The following is a 23774-nucleotide window of genomic DNA, read 5'->3' on the forward strand; positions in this document are numbered from 1 at the left end:
TAAGAGATAGTATCATTTAGCCATTTAGTGTGCAAACCAAAGATACAGGCAACTCCAGAGGCATGATCACATGTGGTCTGAAACCATGGCCCAGTTCACACATCACGTTAAACCGTAATTCCAAAAACTATGTATTTTTTAATGCCTACAAGCAGCATGGTGGCGCATGCTGCCGCTCCTCCCTGTTGCACTGCCAGGAAACAAGTCAAAAGTCTGGCACGCCATGACAGGCTCATGGCTTGTTTTCCCCAAACTATCCACAAGCAGTAAGCCAAGAACAAACTTTTTTTGGGGGGGGCGGTGTTCCTTGAAGAGAAACAAACCATGAGCACAAGTTTAGATCTCGTGGCAAGCCAGACTTGGCCTTGTTTCCTGAGGGTGCAGCAACAGAAGGAGAGGAGGGAGAGCTTTTCACCAGTACGCACCACCATGCTGCATTTTTATGTTGTTTCTAACTATCTTTTATTTTATGGGACACGGGCGGCGCTGTGGGTTAAACCACAGAGCCTAGGACTTGCCAATCAGAAGGTCGGCGGTTCGAATCCCCGTGACAGGGTGAGGTCCCGTTCCTCGGTCCCTGCTCCTGCCAACCTAGCAGTTTGAAAGCACGTCAAAGTGCAAGTAGATAAATAGGTACCTCTCCGGCAGGAAGGTAAACAGCGTTTCCGTGCACTGCTCTGGTTCGCCAGAAGCGGTTTAGTCATGCTGGCCACATGACCCGGAAGCTGTACGCCGGCTCCCTCGGCCAATAAAGCGAGATGAGCGCCGCAACCCCAGAGTCAGTCACGACTGGACCTAATGGTCAGGGGTCCCTTTACCTTTAACTATCTTTTAATGCGGTATATGAACCTAAGATTGCCATATTTGTGTGTGTAAAGGAAATTCTGGACCTACAGCAACCCTAAGAACCAGGCCAATGTGTTGGGGCAAAGAAGGAGCTCAACCACCTAATCAAAACGGTTAAAGGCCTCAAATGTAGGACATGGAAACGCCGTTGAGTTAAAGTCACCAAGCTTTGGACAGCCTCTCACCAATCAGTGTTGACGTTCTCTATACAAACAAAGATAAATCAACCGCAGCATGCTTCTGACTACACACTGCTGGCTTTGTGAGCAAAGTTTTAATGAAAACAGCCTTAAGCACCTGAGACAAATTCATCAATAGCTTGTCCACATAGATTCTTTCTAGTCATCAATCTACCGCCTTCATATTTCCCTGGCTTCCTGTTCTCTTCTACCCTGCTAGCAATGACCTCTGAAACAGTTCTAAGATTAAGATATGAAAGTCTCACCCCACTTCACTGCTACTCTGAGATAAGCAAGGTTAACAGGCTTACTCACTTTTGACTGCTACAACATTGTATTTATTGCTTGTGAACGTACAAATTGTAACAGACCAAAGAAGCAGAAAACAGGAGGCTTACTGTGATTGGGGGTGGAATATAACACACGTGCAAGACACTTTTCTTATTTAGTGTATGACTCAGTGTTTGGGTTTGGAATTACTGGTGATTGATTGCATGCTCATAGCAGCATTGGCGCTAGGCACTTCTCAAGTCAAGAGTACTTACATCAATGGCATAAGCCTTATTAGAAGAGACTAAGAGGAGCTGCGCTGGCTCGCCAGATGCAGCTTCGTCACGCTGGCCACGTGACCCGGAAGCGTCTCCGGACAGCGCTGGCCCCCGGCCTCTTAAGTGAGATGGGCGCACAACCCTAGTCTGTCAAGACTGGCCTGTACGGGCAGGGGTACCTTTACCTTTTTTTAAGAGGAGATACGATAGACGTTTTCAAATATCTAAACAACTATCACATGGGAAATAAGAGCAAGCTTGCTTTCTCCTGCTCTGGAACGTAGAACCCAAATCTATGGATCCAAGATAAAATGAAGGAGTTTCCAACTAAACATCAGGAAGAGTTTTCTGACAGCAAGAGCTGTTCAACCGTGGAGCAGAATCCCACAAGAGGTGGTGGACTCTCCTTCCTTGGAGGCTTTTAAAGCAGAATTTGGATGGCCATCTGTCATGTATGATCTAGTTGATATTCCTGCATTTCAGGGGATTGCACTAGATGACCCTCAGAGTCCCTTCCAACTCTACAATTTTATGATTCTATGAATTAATGTACCACAGTCCTAAGGAAAAAAATGATACAAGTGTACTGCAGAACAAGCAGCATTAAGCCGTCCATATTCATAATTTGTGTCTGACCAAGTTCTGTATTCTATTTCATAATCTAAATGAGTAGATGCATCTCACAGAATGCTACCGAATCTGCAGGACCAGAAAAGATTTACAAGGAGTCCTGGTGGCAGCGTGCTTTATGACGTATCTCAGACGTGAGCAAAGTCTACAAAGGTAGCGTGGACTGGCCCTACTGCTCTTTATTCTTTAGCTAGACTACAGGTAGACTCCCTTCTGGTCCAGAATCAATGAGAAAGGCTATGGCCTCAACTCCACATTTGAAGCAGTATCATGCCACTTTAGACAGTCATGGCTTCCTTCAATGAATTCTGGGAGCTGGAGTTTGTTAAGGGTGCTGAGAGTTGCTAAGAGGCCCCTATTCACCTTAGAGAGCTGCAATTCTCAGAGTGGTCTAAGAGTCAATCCCACTCTCCCAGCAAACTTTGCAAAGTTAAAGCACACGGCTTTCTCCAAAGAATCCTTGCTGGAGAGGAGATATGAGCTGGCAACTTTTGTGACCAGATCATCCTCTTCGATTATGCAGAAAGTCAATTCCAATTGTACAAAAAAGGGAGTAAATCCAGTGTTCGCTATAGAACACAATTCAAAACTGCATTCAAAAAACCATGGTAAAGTCTTTGCTTGTTTGATTCCTTGTTTATTTACAAGTGTGGGGTGTATTACTTCATGACTTCCCCTTGCTCCATGACGAGATTCCTAGGCTTGTAACTTGTTTCAAACCCACGGGAAGACTTTCTTGCATCAGTGAGCAACACAGATCAATGGCCACCCTGGCTGGGGCTGATGGGGCTTCTGGTTCAAAACATCTGGCAACCCACATTGGCTACCCATGTAGTAGAGGCGTACCCCTTGTCTTGCACATGTTCCCAAAGAGGACAAGACCACCACGTCATACCAATCCATCCTCAGTGGCAGCACCTATCAATCATCTTGCTTCCTTTGGGAACCATTTCCTTTGCTTCCTCTCAAGGAATAACAGCCTCTGAATGCACCAAAATCAGGAACAATGCTGAAAGCAAACTTTCGGGATTTGAAAATCCACAGGAGAAAACAGGAGATGATACTTTAAACAAGACAGCCACACACACCACTGATTCTACCAACATTTATAGCCACAAGAATGTTCGCTGTATCAGATTTATTTGAGCTTCCATAAAATAAATGCCAGTCTCCAGCGTAAGACGTAAACTCAAACACAGCAACAGTTCCGCCCTTCCTGCAACAGTTGGCAAGCATGTTAAGTGGAATCAAACTAGACAGCAAAGGAAGGTTCCTTGTGCCAAGTTCGGCCACTGGCCCTTCTGTCTAAGTATTTATACTGGCAGAAGCTCTTCAGGGCTTCAGACGGGAGCTGTTTTCTCAGCTCTACCTGAAGATGACAGGGATTAAACATGGGAATTTAGCAGACCCACCTGTGCATATTATAAACTGATTCTTAAATAACTAATTCATAAGGTGTTTTTTAAAAAGTGATACAGAAATATAAACCAGACATTGGTCTAAGCACACCTGTCATAGACTAATACCTTTCCATCTAACTTTCTCTTACAAATGATCCAACTATGCTGAATGCTCTGAGGCCGGCTCACTTTGCCCGATATAAGAAGCAAACAGTATACAAAGCAATGGCCTGATTCAATGCCATCTGTGCCAAAAAGGACTAACACACATTCCTATATGGTTTTGGTTCAGTGTAAACCATTGGCTACAGTGTACGCAGAAGTCACTATGAATTTCTGTCCCATCATACCTTCAGAATTTGGGAGGGATTGTGCATATATTTTCTAATTGTGGAGCTAGTCTCATACTTCATGAGGTTGCTGGCAATGTTTAAACTTTGCAGGTTAAAGAGTCTTATGCAAAAGAACTCCACGTGTTCTCCCAAAAACTGTGATGTCCAACGATCCCTTCTAGCTCTTGACTGTCCAACTGGGCATGGCTCTCTTCTGGGTCTTAGTCGGAAATCATCCGCACACGTGCTACATGAGACCCTTTTAATTTTAACTAAAAGTGCCACTGGCTTAAAACCGGGACCAATAACTGAGAGAGATGGCAATGACGCAGCACAAGTGAGTACAGGTATGTGCATAATTCAGGGCCCTGGGCAACTCTGGGAGGAAGGTTGGGGTATAAATTTAATTAATTGAGTTAAAATGGACCCTGATCCCAAACAAGGTCATGTTGGAGGATCCCCTTGTCACATCTTTTGAATACCATCCTCTTCACAGGTTGCAGCACTATCAGCAACTTAGAACAGTGCAGGTTTCCAGAGGACATTCTCAGAACACTTCTTAAGTTTGGCAGACACAGAATTTCCAATAAACTATTTTACTTGAATCTATCCTGCAGCTGATAATTTTGAATAAACGTATATACACTTTATAAAATGTAATAATAATTCAGGCAGTATTTGGAAACTAATGCATTGCTTCTGAAAAAGATGTCACACACTAGCATATGGTCAGGAAATCAAAAGGAAACTATGAGACAAGTCCTTCCTTGGATTCTCATGGGCAAAACAGAAACTAAAATCGCCCATCTTCAGTTTCGAAAATCAATGCCTAAATGGAAGTAAAGGTGCAAGGAACATGTTCCTAGAAATAATTAATGTATTTTTACCTTGATCTGAAATGTGTTTGATTGTCGATAAATGTTTCCAAATAAGTCTATCTAGCACTGAAGTCTCAAGCACTGTTTATTTATTCCCTCCATACATAAGCTGAGTGCAAGGAGAGGGATTGTGGGATTGGTGCTTGCTGTCCTTCCTCCAACAGTGTGAAAGGGGATCTAAGTTGCACACAGGCGCACATAGCTAGGCTCCTCCGCATGATTAGGGACACGGTGTGCAGCCATGGTTCACAACTATCCTGCAGAACCCAAGTGCATAGGCACCTAAGCCCCACTCACGCTTTCACTGAACTCATAGAATATAGGGATAGGACCAAGAAGTGTGGGGTCCTACTCTCCTCTCCACACAGCCATTATATACACGGTGTAACAGCCTATCCATACACAAAGGCACAAATCTGTCCCAATCACGCACAAAATACAGACGGAGTCAAATATTAAGAGTAAAGGTTGCAGAGGTGAAGAGTGTGGCAGAGAACTCCTTCCCATGGGCACAGGTAGGATTTTTGTTGGGGGGGGGGCAAGAACCTCAGTCAAACTGCAAGGAGACCTATCCCAGGCAGAGAGAGGATTCTATATTCATCCATGCCCTCCTTTTCCTATTTAGAATCTGGCAACACACTCACACAGTTTATACATGACTGAGGGCAGAGCAGATACAAATTTAATACACATGCATTATGCATTATTCAGTGGTTGCAGGTAAAAAAAATACATAGGACTTGCTTCTTCTATGTGGAAGTGTTTGAAGACTGGAGGGCAGGGAGCAGTACCCTACAAAATTTTCTCTTAATTTTCTACTTCTGTGTCAGATCAAAGGAATACTTTTTAAAATGAAAAACAGATGGAAGAGCAGGGATTATGGACTTGTGAAACAAGGCTGAGTATTGCACTAAACCAACTAAAACAAATTACTCTTGCTGGAGAGGAGATATGAGCCGACTACCTTAGCTGCCAGATCATTCTCTTCTATTATGGAGGAAGCTTTGTATTTGTAGTATATTTGTATTCTACACAAATACAAAGAGAGGGGAAATTCTACTTTTAGTTGTATTAGGTACAACAGGCACCTTCTGTACCCCATGGAACGAAATGAAGTAAAATAAGAACCCAGCAAAATTCTGAATCTAAATTAGGGAACAGGGGTCAAGAAAATGGATATATGCATGGCAATGAAATTTCCACTCTTCTGCCTTTGTTCAAATAGTAATCCTGTCTGATTGATAGGGATTAAAATGATTAGTGAATGTATGCTGCTTCCTAAATGGCTTTCCTCAAAATAGATTTCACTAGGGCTGTCCCCCCCCTTTTTTTGTAAAGTAAGTTTTCACTGAAAATGAACCAGAGCAAATAATGCATGCTTCATGTCCACATTGCTTTCATGCTCCCTTATTTCCCCTCTGCGTCTTTTAAAATACATAACAAAAGCTTTTCAGGAATGCACAACTAATTTGTTCCACTACAATCTCTTCAGCTGTTTTAAGGTAGTCACATACATACTTAACATAATGCCTAGACAAAATTATAGACTTCCAGCTGGAAAAAAAACCACACCACAGTGATAATCTACTCTTTACTCTGGTGCAAAAAAAGGGGGGCATCTGCACAGCAGGTGGTTTTATACAGCACACTACAATTCCTAGACAATGCTAAGGATTAGGAAACCAAGTCACAGCCTACGCTCTAATTTCTGGCTTTTGTTGGTTTAAAGTCAGATGCTAACATTGAGGATGCAGCTGTAGGAACAGACATTAAAGAAACATGACTGCCAAGAGTAACAGCTGTAACATTTGCACAAATGAACCAGACTAGACATGTGCAGGAAAAGTTCAAAACTGATAAACCAATCATTACAAACCCTTGAGGAAAAAGCATTCACTGGACTGGAGGACCAAACCAACAAAGAATACCCACTCTCTGTTCTACTGCTACCTTTCGATATTTGCATCTTCTCTGCACTTGTAAATCATGGGCTTCTCAAGGCTCTTATGAATGGTTAACAAAGCTTCGCAGACAAAAAACAACAACGAATTCTGCTGTTTAATAATGACATCATAACCAATAGATGTGCATCCTCTTATCCATATTGCCTTACTGTCATCCAAGAGCCAGCCTACTGAATCCCTTCGGATTAGGTCTTGGATCATTATCATCACACACGGCCTCACCAACAATGTGTTTCACTGGAGCATTTTTCAGACAGCATTTTCACTGGAGCATGTTTCAGACAGCTTGCAATGGTGCACAGGATAACATCAGCTGGAAGGAGGCTACAACCCATTTACTGAGTTTTTTATACAAGAGTTAAGATATTCATGCACCTCTGCAAGTCAAAAGCAGTTGGCAAAGACCCGCAAATCATTACAGAAGGGGAACTGCAAACCTGCATAAATTCCACACGCACACCCATTGTTAAACTTAGCTGGGTTGTGGTTCAGAAACCCTTTTTAGCGCAACAGCATCTTGATCACATATCTCATCAATAACTTGTTTTCCATTAAGTAATATATTCCAAAACATTTATGAATAAGGTCATGGTTGGTAGTAGCAGCCGGCAGCATTGCTATCCTGGCTTCCCAGTACAATCTGTGTATTCGTTTACATCCCAACTCTTTCTCTAAGAAGCTCAAGGTGCCATACATGGTTCTCCCCCTCTTCATTCCTACAACGACCCTATAAACTCAGTAAATTAGGCTGAGAGACAGTGACTGGACCAAGGTTACCGGGTGGGCTTCATGGACAAATGGAGATTTGAACCCTGGTCTCCTGGGTCCTAGCCTAGGACGGGGTGACATAACTGAGCCCCATAGGTGTACTGCAGAAAGAAGGTAGTTGGTCAAGGGATCCCTGACTCAAAAAGGTTGAAAACCTCTGGGTTAGTCCATGCAACTACACATACATAATCTACCTAACACTTCTGAACTTGCAACAGAGGTAAGCAACTGTAATATAGCTGACATCAGAAAACTGCTCCTTTACAGACCAATGCTGAACTTGCACTCGGCACTACAAAAGGCAGAATTAATTAGAAAGGATTGAGAAGAAAATACCAACCCTACCACAGAACTAATTTCTTTGTGTTATCCTCCAAGGCACCAAATCTAAACACATGCCTGAATCTCTGCAGAATCAGCAGGAACCCAAGTCATCCTGAACGTTGAGGTGAAAACTGTCCCTAAGAAGCACCCCACATATGGCTAAAGTAACCCCTCAAAAATCGAAAGGAAAAACCACTGCAAATGATCTGCAGTAGGTATGCACCAGAATAGAATCAAATTCTTCTAACAATCCAATCCTATGCAGAGAAGTGAAGTCTTCTTTGTTCAGTGGGTTTTATTCTAGGAAGCAGCAGATCAGTAATTCAAGAGCAAAGGACCCAGGGAATAACAGATGTTGGAAATCCAGCAGTAGCTACAAGAGAACTGAGTTTTCAAAGGAATGGGGCTGGGCTGGGGGACTGGAAGAAGAACAGTTCAAGGGGAAATGACAGTAAGTTCCCCCAAGTTTCCTTTTAAAGAATTGTGGTATCACTCCTTTTCACTTCTCTGGAGATTGGATATATGTGCAAAGCGTTTGGATGGTACCTTTTCAGAACATCTTCTATCCAGAGATTTGTTAACTGTCAATAATTAAGTATTCATTGGCCTGCGTTTTAATAGTTTGTCTTGCTTAGGCTGCCATTCCACACGTTTGTCTGGGAATTAATCTAACCATATTGCCTGCTTGTCCAACAACTCTCCATTTCCTTGATTTCTTCAAACTATACACCACTAGAAGCATTTGCACACGCAATGTGAGCTCCCTGCACCATATGGTTGGCCACAATGGGAAGAGAGTTGCAGACTAGATGGGACTTTGGCCTCATCGAACAGGGCTCTCTTATTATGTTCTTATGTTCAAGCACTTTTGCAATAGGTATTTTTACATTCAGTTGTAACACATTGACTGTTGCTAGTCTAAACAGAAACCATCTCCTCTTTTTATGGCTACTTCAACACATGAGGAAAGCTGAGGCTAGCCTTCCCAAACCAGGCACCTTCCAGATGTTGTTGGACCATCACTGACCATTAGCCATGCTTGCACTCATGGAAGTTGTAGTCCAAAACATTTGCAGTGCACCAGTTTGAGGAAAGGGCTGGTCTACGCTGTGCTACCCTCCAGCTGCTCTATTCTATGCACAAAGCTCACACCAAATTGTTCCAGGGTGTGAACTCTCTTACCTGAGAGTTGTTTGCTCACCGGCATCACCCTCACAAGTGGCAAGCAGGGCCTTTGCCATATATCACATTCTGATGTAAAATACTGTAGCAGAATCTGTGGTGAAATGGTACGGCTCATGGTGAATTAATAAATACAAGCTGCCATACATACCCTGGATTTGGCATTGTGGCACACCACTACTAATGCCCATTCAGAGTTGTTCATGCTTGGGCCCCAATATTTGAATCCACTGAGCAACAGTGCACAAGCTAAAACAAGCCAGAACACAGTCAACTTTATTCTGTGGCAACCATGCGCCTTGTAGTGAAGCAATGCGTTTGTAGGCCAACAGCTAAGTTTTGCCATTGTTCCACCAAGAAATAGGGATGGGCCGAGAGAGGAAAAATAGCTGCTCCATCTTCTATCATTTCTTCCACTGCTAGCACTATTTGGAGACAACGCCACAGCTTCTTCAATTTCCAATTTGTCCAATCCTTTCAGCTTTTAGGTCCTGTGCTAAGTACAGTGCTGCCCCGCAAGATGAATGCCTCACAAGACGGAAAACCCGCTAGACGAAAGGGTTTTACGTTTTTTAGCTGCTTCGCAAGACGAATTTCCCTATGGGCTTGCTTCGCAAGACGGAAATGTCTTGCGTGTGTTCCGATTTTCTCCCGCTCCCCCCCTTTTTCTAAGCCACTAAGCCGCTAAGCCGCTAATAGCCTTTTAGCCGCTAAGCCTTTAATACCCGCTAATCCGCTAATAGCGCTAAGCGCTTCGCAAGACGAAAAAAAGCTAGACGAAGAGACTCGCGGAACGGATTATTTTCGTCTTGCGAGGCACCACTGTATTGTTGTTGGTTCATGTCCACTCCCTACATTCATCACCACTAAGAAAAACAAACACTGACCTAAGATTATTCACATTACTGTTGTTGTACCCATCAGAATTCCTAACTAAAGCAACCTGCATGCATTGGACGCTGCCTTATGCCAGTTCAAAGCTCTGGACCATCCAGTTTAGTATTACCTACACTGACTAGCAGCAGCTCTCCAGGGTTTGGGGCAGGCAGCATGCCCAATCCTACCTAGAGAACCCAAGAACTGAATCTGGGATCTTTTGATCTATCATTGAGCCGCAGCCCCTTCCAATCATTATGAGAACATGTGGGTCCACATCATAATCATTTTCACAGAAGCTATGTAGAAAGACTGTGTAAGAGATTATGACTCTTAAGTGGAAGCAGGAATAAAACCATGCAATTACATTATTTTCTAGCAAAGGATACTGCTTTGTTATTGATGCCATTCTGTTTTTGAAGGCAAACTGCTTTTTTTGCAATTCGTAAGAAACATAGCAAGCTAGTTGCCTTAAACTGAGTCCAATCCATTTGCCCCTCTAGGTCAGTCCTGCCTACAGTCCAGTTTCTCAAACTTGTGTCTCTAGCTGTTGCTGGACTACAAATCCCATCATCCCTAGCTAGCACGGCTAGTAGTCAGGGATGGTGGGAGTTGTAGTCCAACAACTACACTGAACGATGGGGGCTTGCTAAGGTTTCAGGCAGGGAGCATTCCCAGTCCTACCTAGGGATTGAACCAGGATCCTTCTGTAGAAAACGCTTAATACAAACAAAGTTTTAATAACAACAACGAAGTTTTCAAGAGTTCAGAAAACTCCATCACTGGCACTGAAGGTAGTCACAACACTGTTAGTTATGCCTCATAGCTCTTTGTACATAGTAGTTCTGTTTAATAATTTAAAAATGTGGTTTTACTTAAAGCTTGTGCAGATGTATCTAGGATTTAGGCCAAACTTTAACAGGAAATGCAAGCGGGGAGAGGGCAGAAAAGTGAGAGAAAATAGCAACCCATTCACAACTTCAGATCTTAATTACAGAGATCTTTTAGGAAGAAGAAATGTCTATGAAAAGGAAATTCCACCTCCTCCAGCTCCTAGTTTGTTTGTTGTTATTTTTAAGGACTAGGCATCAGTGGCAAGGTTAACGGATTAAATTTGATATTTAATCAGTTAACCTCAACCCATTGCCCCCCCCCCACCTCCGAGGTTGCCTTTCAGAATGATTTTGTGACATGTTTCAGGACCAGAACTAGCTTACAGAATTTTTTCCATACATGCCTCTGGACAGCAGAACAAGACAGCTATTTAGCTACTTTAAAAGTCAAGGGTTGAAAAATAAATGAATTCAGATTTCTAAGTGCCTACCTTGTACACATGGGAAGAGAAATACTCTGGCAAACTGAACTAGATATTTTACAGATATGCCACATTTACATGCATCCCACACGCTATACGCAATGCAGGCTTCAAGAGATGCACTTTCTAAAAATGGAGCACTGGGATGTCTGACAGGATTGACCAGGGCTAGAATGCTAAGAATTTCTCCTTTGTTGGGAAACTTGATCAACAGGTTTTTTCTTTTTCATTGGGATAACTGATTACCACATCTAGGACCAGAAAGGAATTTCCTCCAGGTCAAATTCATTACACCCTGTTAAACAAGCTTGCTTTAATTATCTGGGTTTCTTTTACTAAGCTTGTTCCTTGAACGGCAGGCAACTGTCCTGTGGAACACCTCGATCTGTCCTGTACTCTGCTGTGCACAATAATATGAACATAAAGTCAATCATTGGGGAGTGCCCAATATGGAGAACGTTGCTTTGATTTATCAGATCCAGACATCTTGTAGATGCCTATGTAACTCAGGATGCATACTCTGGAACAGTGTCTGAAATTCAATACAGTCCCAGAAATAAAAAATATTATTTGATTTATTTATTTATTTATTTATTGCTTACTAAAAACACACACACGCAAAGCAACGTACAATTAAAGAATAAAATACCAAATAAAGAGATTTAGAACATTAACTAAAAGTGCTTATCCTACAATGGCATGAAAAGGAAACATCTGACTCCACCCAACGAAAAGGCAAACACCAATTAAGAGCAAAATAGTTATTATCAGACACCCTGTAGTAATGTTAACAGTAGTGTCTATTGCTGCAGTAGGTTTGCAGTGATTCCCTGAATGCTTTAGTAAGACAGAAAAGCCACACAAAAATACTTCTTTTAGTTTAAAGACTTCTCTGTGTGAGTGCACCACAATAGAAAGAGAAGCTCGGGCAATCACTCCAACAACTTTTTAAAAGGAAACGTCAGTATCAGTGGAAAAGAAAAGAACTCACTCTGAAACTCACTTATAGATGGTACCTAACATCAAGGAAACTAGCGCTGATACACCCAGGAACCTCACCAAAATGCTGGAGAGGATGCACCTCCACAGGCACATACCTCCACATGTGGTGGGAATATCCCAAAATCCAACTCTTCTGGACATCAATCATACAAGATATATGCAAAATAACTAAGCAAGTATTAGAAGTCACCCCAGAACTGGCCCTACTAAACATATTCCAAGCTAATAATGCCCACTTACATTATAGAGAGTTCATAACCCACCTGCTCTCAGCAGCCAGAAGCATCATAGCCAGACACTGGGGAAACCTGTCAGCAGTGAGCATGGACCAATGGTATCAAACAGTACAGTGGTACCTTGGGTTACATACGCTTCAGGTTACAGATTCCACTAACCCAGAAATAGTACAGTGGTACCTCAGGTTACATACACTTCAGGTTACATACGCTTCAGGTTACAGACTCCGCTAACCCAGAAATAGTACCTCGGGTTAAGAACTTTGCTTCAGAAATGAGAACAGAAATCGTGCTCCAGTGGCACGGCAGCAGCAGGAGGCCCCATTAGGTAAAGTGGTGCTTCAGGTTAAGAACAGTTTCAGGTTAAGAACGGACCTCCGGAACGAATTAAGTAATTAACCTGAGGTACCACTGTATGGGAAACAGCCTTGTTAGAAAAACTAACCAATAAACTGAAACTGACACGGGGACAAATAGAAGACGCCTTCACCCCAGTATGGTTCCGCTTTATCACATACATAGCCCAACAAGACAACAACAATAATCCACCAACAGCATACAAATCAATCTGGCTAACCTGATCCAAAACACACATACACACACCCCACTCACACACACAAAAAAAATCTCACTATAGCCAACCAAAGACAACCAACCACACCCTAGGCCGCCCCCAACCTCTCTCACCACCAAGGAAATACAACAAGTGAATAGTAAAAGAACACATTCAAATGACAATGACACAAAACCCCACACATACACTAAGGCAGTGGTGTCCAAACTTTTTTCAAAGAGGGCCAGATTTGATGAAGTGAAGGGCCAAAAGGGCCAACCAGAGTTGTTAACCTTTTTTTAGGATTGAAGTTGTTGAGGTTCTTTAAGGATTTTACCCCAGGAAATAAACTGACACAGGGACCAGATTAAACCGACCAGCGGGCCGGATTAGGCCCCCAAGACTTTGGACATGTCTGCACTAAGTAGAAGAATAGAAGCATAACTACCCAACCCAACCCCACCCCACTCACCACTCTCCCTTTTTTCTTCCTAACCTAACACTGTATGCAACACTAATGTCTCACAACAAATGAAACCTATCTGTAGAAATACAAAACTCATCCCAAAATGAGATTAAATCTCCTTCATGAGGTTCTTCATTATTAAGAAAAATCCACTGATCCTACCTCTGACCTATGGGACACAATGGACAAACATAGATTCATCAATGCTTTACTGTGTCACAATGGAAGTGTGAACTCAAAGAGGAAATTGGGTAATGTGACAAGATCATCAGCATGCCAACGTTTGTTGGGAGCTGCTGTGGTTTATTGTTGCAACAGAAAATAACAATACTTTTTTTTAAAAAAAGAAATCAAGAAAAATCCACTAAAACCTGCAGGCTGAATTCTCCTTCCCCATCCCCCACTTGGAAAAAGAGACCTTCAGACGGCAGGTAAAGTACCTAAACAGGTTTCCAGTATTTCAGTGACTCATCATTTGCTGTAGCTTAGTCTTTCCAGCCTAGTTACTGTTTTACCTGGCGCAAGCAGTCCTGCTGGCATTTTAATATCATGTATATAAACAATACAAGGCACAGATACACTTTCTGAAATATGTTTGGGAAGCATTATGCAGGATCAGGCCAGGAGAGCAAGTTCTTTCAAACTACTGTCTCCCCCTTTTTTTTGCAATTAGAAATTGGATGGCCTAATTCTAATCATAGCATCATCTCTACAGGCTTGAAAAACCTGCTAAATGGCGTTAATACTGTAAAGGGTGTGACCTGTATTGCTGCAGCAGAAAAGGCTGCAGAGATTTACACTTTGAAAGCCACAGCTATTTAGGCACTTGATTCTAGGCTAAAATGTACTCAGTTTAATTAAGCCATTTCAGAATCTCAGTGTGACCAATTCAGAACGGCTGATGTTTTGCCAACTTTTACTGAAGAAATTAATACTAGTAGATGAGCAGAGACACTTTGCCAACACAAGCCTCAATTAATGCAGCTATGCGTAATTCTACTCACCCGTAGTGAGCAGTTCTTGACAGGGCAGTAAATGTTTAGTTTTATTAGCATTTTCCTCCACCGCACTGCATGATGTAAGATATTGTCTTGATATACATGACAATTAACTATTTCATACTACTGTCCACTGGAAATTTCTATCTTAGTATTCAAAACCCAGAGAACAGCTGAGATAAGGCATACTGACTGCACTGCTTTGGAAACTAGCTTTCGACTCAATATGTGACCTGCACCAAACATCTGTCAGACAGATTGTGTAGAATCAAGCATGCTTTAGGATTGCTTGCTTATTTGTTTGTTTAAACAGCCTGCTTTCCCATTTATAAGGGAAACAAGCTTTTGGCATGTTCTTTAGAGAGATCCCTTCACACTCAAAAACTCAAATTTATCACCACTCCAGAACTGTGATTGACACTCATTCACGAATCAGGATGCTCTGACTTCTGACTCATGAGATTAAAAAAAGAAATCTCATGATTCTAAGCTACAAAGTGACAATTTGAATGAACTCTTTCTTTTCTTCTTAAGTCATTCCAGGCTTTATAACTCAAATGATGCTGCTGTTCCTGGAATAGGAATTAATAGTTTTTGGGAGTATTTTCAATTCTGGACATCATTTCTTAACGTGCACCCTGAATTGTGGTACCATAGACAAAAGCATCTCTCTGAAAGAGAGTTTAATCTCACGTGGTATATGTGAATATGTTCTTCAAAATCATAAGAACTACAAGTCTTTTTAAAGTAAAAATAAAGACCTGTCACTCTCACAAAGCCCCAAGGCACAGGAAGTGTTGGCTAACCATTTGAGAGTTATTTATAAGGCCAGTGTCTGCAGAACTGTGTCTAAAGGTAGAAAGGAGGATGGAATTAATATTATTTTTTATTCCTTCAAGCTCTGTGATCCAAGAGTTATGAGAAAAATCCTGGAAACAGAATCATTTCTTCATTGTTTTAGACTGGGATTAGGCAATGCACAGACAGCAGGCCACATTAGCCCTCCCAAGGCATTTCTCCATCACATGGTAACTCACCTGCAGGCCAGTAAACCTGGTGAAAAGAAATGGGGGGAACTTGTGTACTTAGCAAGCTGTATGTTGTTATTAACCTATGCTTTTGCTTCTGAGTCCCCATGCATGTTTGCTCAGAAGCAAATCCCACTGTGTTCAATGGGACTTGCTCCTCAGCTCATGTGCTTTGGATTGCAATTCAAAAACTCTCAAAAAGTTTTCAAATCCCAGATTGTTTTAATAAGTGACACCTTGCCCCGCCCCAAAGGACTGCTTGGTGTTTTTCAAGATTCAAAAAACCATATATTTTGAAAATATAAAGGTTAAGAGCAAATTTGTAAGGGGGAGGGGATTTCTTCGCAACAGCAAAATAATACTTCCTCCAATCTGGACCAGCTAACTTGAATTCAATAGTTTTTCATCTTTTGAAGAAGAATACAGAACCCTATGAGTCTACCATAACAAAGCACTGTAGTGAAAAAGACAGACTGGACACATTGCTTTTTACAAGTTAAATGAACACTTTTATGAAGCAGCCCAGAAAGGCTGTGTCATTCAAATAAAAATGCAAAGTAACTCCAGAGTTTATTACGTGTCAGTGAGATATATTCAAACCATATCTGGATGTGCCTCGATATTCGTTTACATGCCACTGACAGTGAGGGAGGGAGAGCAGGATAGTATTGATCCTAGAAATAGTCCAGTTTTTATTTGGGAAGGAGGATTCTACAAGAGATGTTGAATATTTAGACAGATCACATCTCAGACATTGTTTCTTTTCTGTAGGGTAAATCCCAATGAAGGTACACAAAGAAGCCTAAAACTATGATTTATTTATTTTATGTTTAAAAAAAACATTACGCCAAAGCAAACTGGCTACACTCTTCACAGGGGTAAACAAAAGCTAATCCAGTGCTAAATCCCTTTTGCCTTTAAACAGTACTGTGCACAGTGAGAAAGTGCACCTTTCACTTCTTTTGTGTGAAGGGAAGAGTGCTTTAAATCCCATGTGCCAGGGTCTGATACAACTTAATAAAGAGAAGAGGGAGGAAATGCTGTGGTGTTAGTAAAGGAGGAGCCACAAGGGGACAGAGGCTTTAGTAAAGCAAGTTTATGATCTTGTATTAGTAGTGGTCAAAGACCTAACCCTTTTGTTTTGGTGACATAGGCATTTTAATTCCTATAAGGAATACAAGGGATGGAATACTCCATGGGTCTCCAACATAGTGGGCCTTGAAAGGGGAGAAAAGATGAACACTTTTTTTAAAAAAAAATAGATGTTACTTATGTGGATCTGCAGCATTTATTTAACCCCCTCAGTCCCCCAGATGGGAGAGAAAAAATATCCAGAGTAAAGCTTACGGTCTGATCCTATGCATCTTTCTTTACTCAGTAAGCACTACTAGGTCCAACGGGACTTACATCTTAATAAGTAATGCATAGGAGGATAGACAGCTTTGGGATCAAGCCCCAGTGAACACAGTGGAATATAATTTCTAAGTAAATATGCTTAGGGTCAGGTTGCACATCTCCCAAATCCCATTTTTCGGAATAAGCCACATTGGAGACAGCAAAGATTGCATGTGTGCGCGCGCACACGTTATGTATACACACACACATATATATACATGTATATGTATATATGTATGTATATATATGGTTAAATATATACATTTGGAGAGTTCCTCTCCCCACTGAGACGGGTTAGAAAATGCCATCAAGAAGTCTTTTGGGAGGGTGGGGGTGGGGGCAGGTTTCCAAAATCTTTGTGTCAGGAAAGCTCATTTGTGTAGTACTGTATGCAGCTCGTGTAGAGAGGGAGAGAAATGGTTGAAGAGAGCCTTGCCCAATACAGTACAGGTGGATACATGGTGGGCCCCCTCCTCGGGGAGGGCTGAGGGAATTCAAGCCCTTTGTGGCAGAAAGGGAAAAAAGCAAAATATAAGAATAATAATACCCCACCCATCTGCCCCAATATCGAAAGCAAAGAGTTGCTACAGAGGTGTATTCTGAGGGAAAACGATTTAGGGGAAAAAAGGCGGGCAAAAGGGGAAACAGGAGAAAAGAAGGGGCTGCTGTGACTGTCGCCTTTCTTCCCCCCCGCCCGCCCGCCAAAAAAAAGCGGGGCATAATCCTCTCAAGGAAGGAAGGCACCCAAGGGGTGCTGAGTCGGGCACGAAGCCCCCTTTGTGCCAGAAGGCGGCAAGAGCGACGGAGGAGAGGGGAGGAGAGCGAGCCTGGGCATGGCTGGCGGCTCCTCCATGCTTCCCTCTTCCCCCGAGAAGCCCCATAGCCAGGCGCGCCGGGGGCTGGGGAGGCACACGGAGCCCGGGGGCTAGGGGGGCTGGGGCGGGCTCGGGGCGGCGGTCGAGCCGCCTCCTCCTTCCCGCAGGCCAGGCGGAGGGGCTGGTCTGGGCTCTGGGTCTGGGCTCTGCCCCCTTTCGGCGCCGCCGCCGCCCGCCCGCCCGCCCGCTCACCTCCTCGATGGCGGCCACGGTGTTCCGGCACTGCACCATCCGGGTGGTGAAGTTGGAAGCGGTGGGCGACTTGTAATCCTCATTGGTCTCGGAGACGAATTCCGACACGGAGATCTGGTCCGGCATGGCGGGGGAAAGGGAGGGAAGGAAGGAAGGAAGGAAGGCAGGGAAAGAGAGAGAGAGAGAGGAGGAGGAGAGCGGCGGGGCTGGCGGGCAGGAGGCTCCGGCAAGAGGAGGGAACGGGGTGGGGGGAAAGCGCTGGAAGGAGGAGAGAGGCAGAGAGGCAAGGCAAAGGCGAAGGCAGGCGAAGCTGGAGCCTCCCCGCCTCACATCGCTCGGCGACCGGCTGCGGCGCGATCTCCTTTGCAAGAAGCGAAGCGTCAGGGGGCGGGTGGGAGGTGATTATTGTGAGAGAGGCAAGCGCGCACAGACACACACACACACCCGCGCGCGCGCCCAGACGCACGCGAGGAAATGCCCTAGTTTTTGTGTGTGTGTGTGTGTTCCCCCCCAGGAAGGGGGAGAAGCAGACATACAAGCCCTCCCCTTCTAATCACGCACAAGGAGGGCGGAGATGGGGGGCGCAGACCAGACAAACACTCCTCCCACTGTAACGCGCGCGCGGAGGGAGAATCCAGTGCCGCCGCCGCCGCCGCACACGCCCCTCGTAATGCCGAAGGAGAAACACCTCCCTGGCCGCGGAGGAGGAAGGCAGGCGCTCACCTCTCCGTGGTCACGTACAGGGAGGGGATCATAGTCTGTGTATAAACACACACACTCTCTCTTTTTCACGTACATGACAAGAAAAGACTCTCCCACATCTCTTCTCCCCCCCCCCTCGCCCGCAGAGCTGCTTTTACGCAGCGTTTTCATTCACGCCTTTCCATCTTCGCATCCCCTCATTCTTCCAAAAGGGCTCCCGCTGAAATGTTTCTCAGTGGAGTCGCTATTCACTAACCGGTAGCCCTTTGAAATCAAGCATGGGACGTGAACGTGTGGATGTTACCACATCTACTGTGGGTTACCTGGAGGTTGTAACGTTTGAGTTAACACACCCGGCTCTTAATGCAGTGGTCTTGAGAACCTCAAGAAACCCAAGTCTGGATGAAGGTGTGAATGGGCTCAAAAGGAGCTGCTGAATTACAACTCATTACCAAACTTAAAACCATGGAGAGACCTGGTCTGAACAAAGACATTGGATTCTTATCTCACTATACATGACTAAGCCATTTTTCACCTTCTCACCCCTTGCCTTTTCCTGTAAGACCTATTGCAGTCGTTAAGAGTCGTCAACAGGCTCATCTCAGCTATCTGCCTATCTCCCATTCCCACCACCCTTCTGAGTAATACCCCTCCCCACCTTCTCACTATATAGAAGGATCTGGCAACTTCTGTTTCAGTGTATCTGAAGAAGTGTGCATGCACACAAAAGCTCATACCAAGAACTAACTTAGTTGGTCTTTAAGGTGCTTTTTTATCTCAAAAGGAGAGAGAGAGAGAGAGATAGCCTGGATGAAGATGTGAATGAGCTCAAAAGGAGAGAAAGAAAGAATGAAAGAAAGAGGCTTTGAGGTCATGCGAGGAAACTCGCTTATATTTGGGTTGGCTTATTCACACATGCAAGTTCACACAGTCATCAAGTTATGAATCACACATATTTTACGTGGCAAATATTTCTTTCTCGCTGTATGCACCATGTACTTCAGTGTCCTGGCAACGTGATTCACCTTGAGTTCTCATTAAGGTGTCAATCCTTGGAAGTAGTTTTGAGAAAGTCAAAGATTATTGATCTAAGTATGCTCAAAATATATTGGGAGAGCAGTCCCCAGAAGGTATCTCCCCGAGTGTGAGGGGGAAATAAATAGGTGTGTATTCAATAGACTGAAAGCTGCCATACTGAGTCAGACTATTAGTCCACGTAGCCCGGTATTGTTTGCACTGACAGGCATCAGCTCCCCAGAGTTTCAGAAGAGGGTCTTTTGCAGCCCTGCCTGGAAACACCAGGAATTGAATCTGGGATTTTTTGCATGCAAAGCAGCTTCTCCAAATCTTGGCTCAGTCTCTAGAGCAGGAGACTCTTAATCCAAGGGTTGTGGGTTCGAACTCCACGTTGGGCAAAATATTCCTGCATTGCAGGGGGTTGGACTAGATGATGCCCTTCTATGAGTCTTCCCTTGAGTCCACTCTACTTTCTTATTTAATGGATATGCGCTCAGAGCTTCCAGAACAGCTTAGATAAGCAAGATTAAAATACGTAAATATAACAAATTACCGTACATCGTGCTAAAGAAAACAAAGTGGGGAAAGAAAAAACGACTTTGCCCGGCACCAAACGGTAAACAATGTTGGTTCCATGTGAGGGCTACCGTGGGGAGGGAATTCCATAAGTGGGGTGCCACCACCGAAAAGACTCTCCAGCCACCACCTGCCTTACATCAGTTGGCAGGAACACCTGGAGAAGAGCCTCCCAAGATAACCTTGATATATGGTCCAGTTTATAGGGAAAACGTGTGCCCAGTATGGGATCACATCGGCATATCTAAAGGCTGAGCTGCATTGAGGTACATGTGCATATGCATCTAACATGAGAGCTGCTTCCTTGATGATGCAACCCCACTACAATGGTATTTTTTTTTAATTAGAAGTTTAAACAAAACATATTATCCAAAAATATCACATCCTTAATTTCCCCCATTTTCCTCCCTCCCCCACCCTCCCATAAAGGACCCCCCATCCGACTCCCCTCAATTCCAATCTTTGGTTTCTCTGTGAATACTGTTCTCTGCTTGTTACAAAATTGTATAAATCCTTAAATTGTCTGATTGTCAATAAAGAGTTTGTGAGTGTTTATTCAAAACCTGCCAAGGAGTCCAATTCACTTTGTTGCAACATCAAGTACGTTGTAAAGGGTTCCCATTCATCTTTAAAGTCACAGTTGTCCTTGTCCCGTAGCTTATGTGTCAATTTTGCCAGTTCTGCATAATCCATCAATTTCTCTCTTTTTTAAAAAAATAATATTTATTAATAGTTTCAGAGTTACAGAAAAAAAAACAAAAAACAAAAAACAACACTGCAATACATAGAAAAGAAGAAAAAAAGCAAAACATAAAAACCAATACAACAATACAGCAAAAAGAAAAAAAAAGAAAAAAGACACAAATCCCATATTACATATCTTTAACTTCCATTTGCTTGTTTCATTGACCTCCTCACAACTCCCTTTTTGTGTTCGTTTAGTTATTTCAGCAAATTTATTTTAACAATTTAACCTATTAATTAACTCAACAAATCTTTCCATCTTTTCCCCATATTCTGTTATTCAAATTACCTTAATTTATTTAACCTTATCTTACCGTAAAATACCTTATAGCTTGAAACTTAATACTCAATTATACATAACTCCTGATATCATTTCTACTAGAGCCATATAGTTTCATTCCAACATTTTCCCTAATATTCATTAATTTTAGGCTAATTCCCTAAATAAAAATTTTTCTTTATAAATTTTCTTCCAATCTTCATCCAACGTCTCTTCTTCCTGGTCTCGGGTCATGTCAGTCCTTACTGTCCATTCCATCTAGTCCATCAACCTGGTAGTCTTATGTCCGAGGCCCTTAAGTCTCTTCCATGTCCCTTCTGCAGATCTTCTTCTTCTTGTTTATACCTGCACTTTTCCTTGTCTTTTGTTGGTCTCTTTCTTAATTTCTTAATTTCTTTCCTTTCTCATTGAGGAGTAGGTCTCTGGGAGGTTCCAACCCAAAATTATCTCTGTCTCCCTTCATCAGACCAGCCCATTCCCCACAATCCCACTCCCCACAGTCATCAATGTAATCCAAAAAATATTTAAAAGCATATTTCAAAGTCTCTCCAAAATTAAGAACCTCCTCAGCTCCAGACTCCCCCTGGCCCACTTCAATCTTCAAAAACAGCGGCTTATGCTCCTGTAAGGCCTCGGGTCTCTCCATTTGTATTATTTGAGGTGCAACCGCAACCTCCTCCATTATCTTCTGCACTTGCCCAATCAATACAGGTTCCTGATTTGGTCCCTGAATGGTTTCTGTATCAATATTCCTTGTTTGTCCACAGTTATTGACCACAACAGTCATCAAATCCATTTTCTCATTAATCAAATCCACCTTCTCATGCATCTGTTCGAACAAAGCACTTGTCTTGCATAAAGCAAGCACCAAAACTTCCTCCCAGCTCATATTTAGTCAAGGTCAAAAGGACTGGTCCCATGATCTTAATCTCACAGCTGTAGTGTCCTCAAGTAGACTGCAGCAACAATTTAGCAAGCTCCCTCTAGAGGAGACAATTTCTATTTGTATCCATCTTTTTAAAGCAAGTCCAACAAGGGAAAATTACTTTCATTTTTCAGATATTTTGTTTCTTTAGAATGCAAAAGGCAACATTGGAATCAGTTTATTTCTCTTCTTTAGCTATCTATAAAAGTATTCCATTCACAGTCAATAAACTTCTCCAACAATTTCTGTCTCTGACACCCCGTTCCCAAGTTAGAGACGATGGAAACTTATCTTTCTTCACTACCTCTCCTGCAGGTGTTAAACAAAGTCCCCCCCCCTTTCTCCTGCTTCCAAGGGGGTTTCAGTAGTTATAAATGAAGGAAATTTAGACTTTTTTAACGACTTTCCAGGCTTTAGCTTACAAGGTTTTTGCTTCAGTCTATGTACAAAAAGCGGAAGGCGGACTTCCTGTTTTGAACCTTCCCGCTTCGGTACCAAATTAAGATATTTCTTGATCCAATTTTCCATTTCTACTCACGGGTACTTGTTTTAAATCCAATTGTCCACAGGAAAAAGTCAATGCTCTCCGGCAATGGCTATGCGGCTTCACTCCGTGGAAGTAGAAATCAGTTCGCAGCACCGCGCCGCTCACCCCACTTCACTCCAGAACCCCGAAATGGGGTTCCCCGTGAGTAGGGGGCGCTCCTGGTGCCCTGCCGAACCCCAGGTTCCCAAGCTTCCTCCGCCTGGGATTTCTAGCGGGTCCCCACCTTCGCCGCGGCGGGAAGACCCAGTTTCTACGGAGCCAGTTCCTCCGGTCGGAGGAACTCCGCCATTCGCCGATGGCGCTAACCCGGAAGTCCCCCATAATCCATCAATTTCTCTTGCCATGATTCTTTAGTTGGGATTTCTTCGTTCTTCCAACCTTGTGCTATTAAAACTCTCACGGCCGTTGTCGCATACATGAAGATATTTTTCACCATTTTTGGCAGGTTTTTTCCTACAATCCCTAACAAAAATGCTTCAAGTTTTTTTTACAAATGTTAGATGGAACATTTTCTTCAATTCATTGTATATCATTTCCCAAATTTTTTTGATTACATTACAATCCCACCACATATGATAAAATGTCCCCTCCTTTTCCTTACACTTCCAACATATATTTGAACTAGTTTTGTACATTTTCCCTAACTGCACTGGTGTCAAATACCATCTATACATCATCTTCATATAATTCTCCTTCAACAGGGAACAATCTGTAAATTTTAAACCAGTTTTCCATAACTTTTCCCAATCTTCCATCATAATGTTGCCCACCACAATAGTATTAACTGGCATAAAATCATGTAGGGTTTGGGATTTTTTTTTCACCCATTGCTGATCACGTAAGTGATTGGAGGAAACCTACAAAAATTGTCCAGGCTTGCAGTTTCCTTAGTCATACTCAGAAGCAGCATGAAATCATACCACAAGGAAGCAACTCCCGCTGGCCACAATGAATGGGCCAGTTAATAAGCCTGTCTGCCCCCATGGCCTGGATTCA

General features: G+C 43.0%; 1 protein-coding gene across 4 annotated transcripts in view; it reads right to left on the bottom strand.

The window, feature by feature from the left end:
- ASAP2 (ArfGAP with SH3 domain, ankyrin repeat and PH domain 2) overlaps nucleotides 1-18372 on the bottom strand; it is a 107481-nt gene extending 89109 nt beyond the window's left edge. The window contains exon 1 of one of the 4 annotated variants that reach the window (XM_082215484.1): nucleotides 17988-18372. In XM_082215484.1, coding sequence (XP_082071610.1) covers nucleotides 17988-18113 — 126 coding nt within the window. In that variant the 5' untranslated portion in view covers nucleotides 18114-18372. The remainder of the gene's footprint in view (nucleotides 1-17987) is intronic. The other 3 variants (XM_082215485.1, XM_082215481.1, XM_082215482.1) reach the window with 3 other exon arrangements.
- Between the last annotated feature and the right edge of the window lie 5402 nt (nucleotides 18373-23774).

Source organism: Podarcis vaucheri (assembly GCF_965113315.1).
Source record: "Podarcis vaucheri genome assembly, chromosome: 3".
In the NCBI taxonomy this organism is placed as follows: Eukaryota; Metazoa; Chordata; class Lepidosauria; order Squamata; family Lacertidae; genus Podarcis; species Podarcis vaucheri.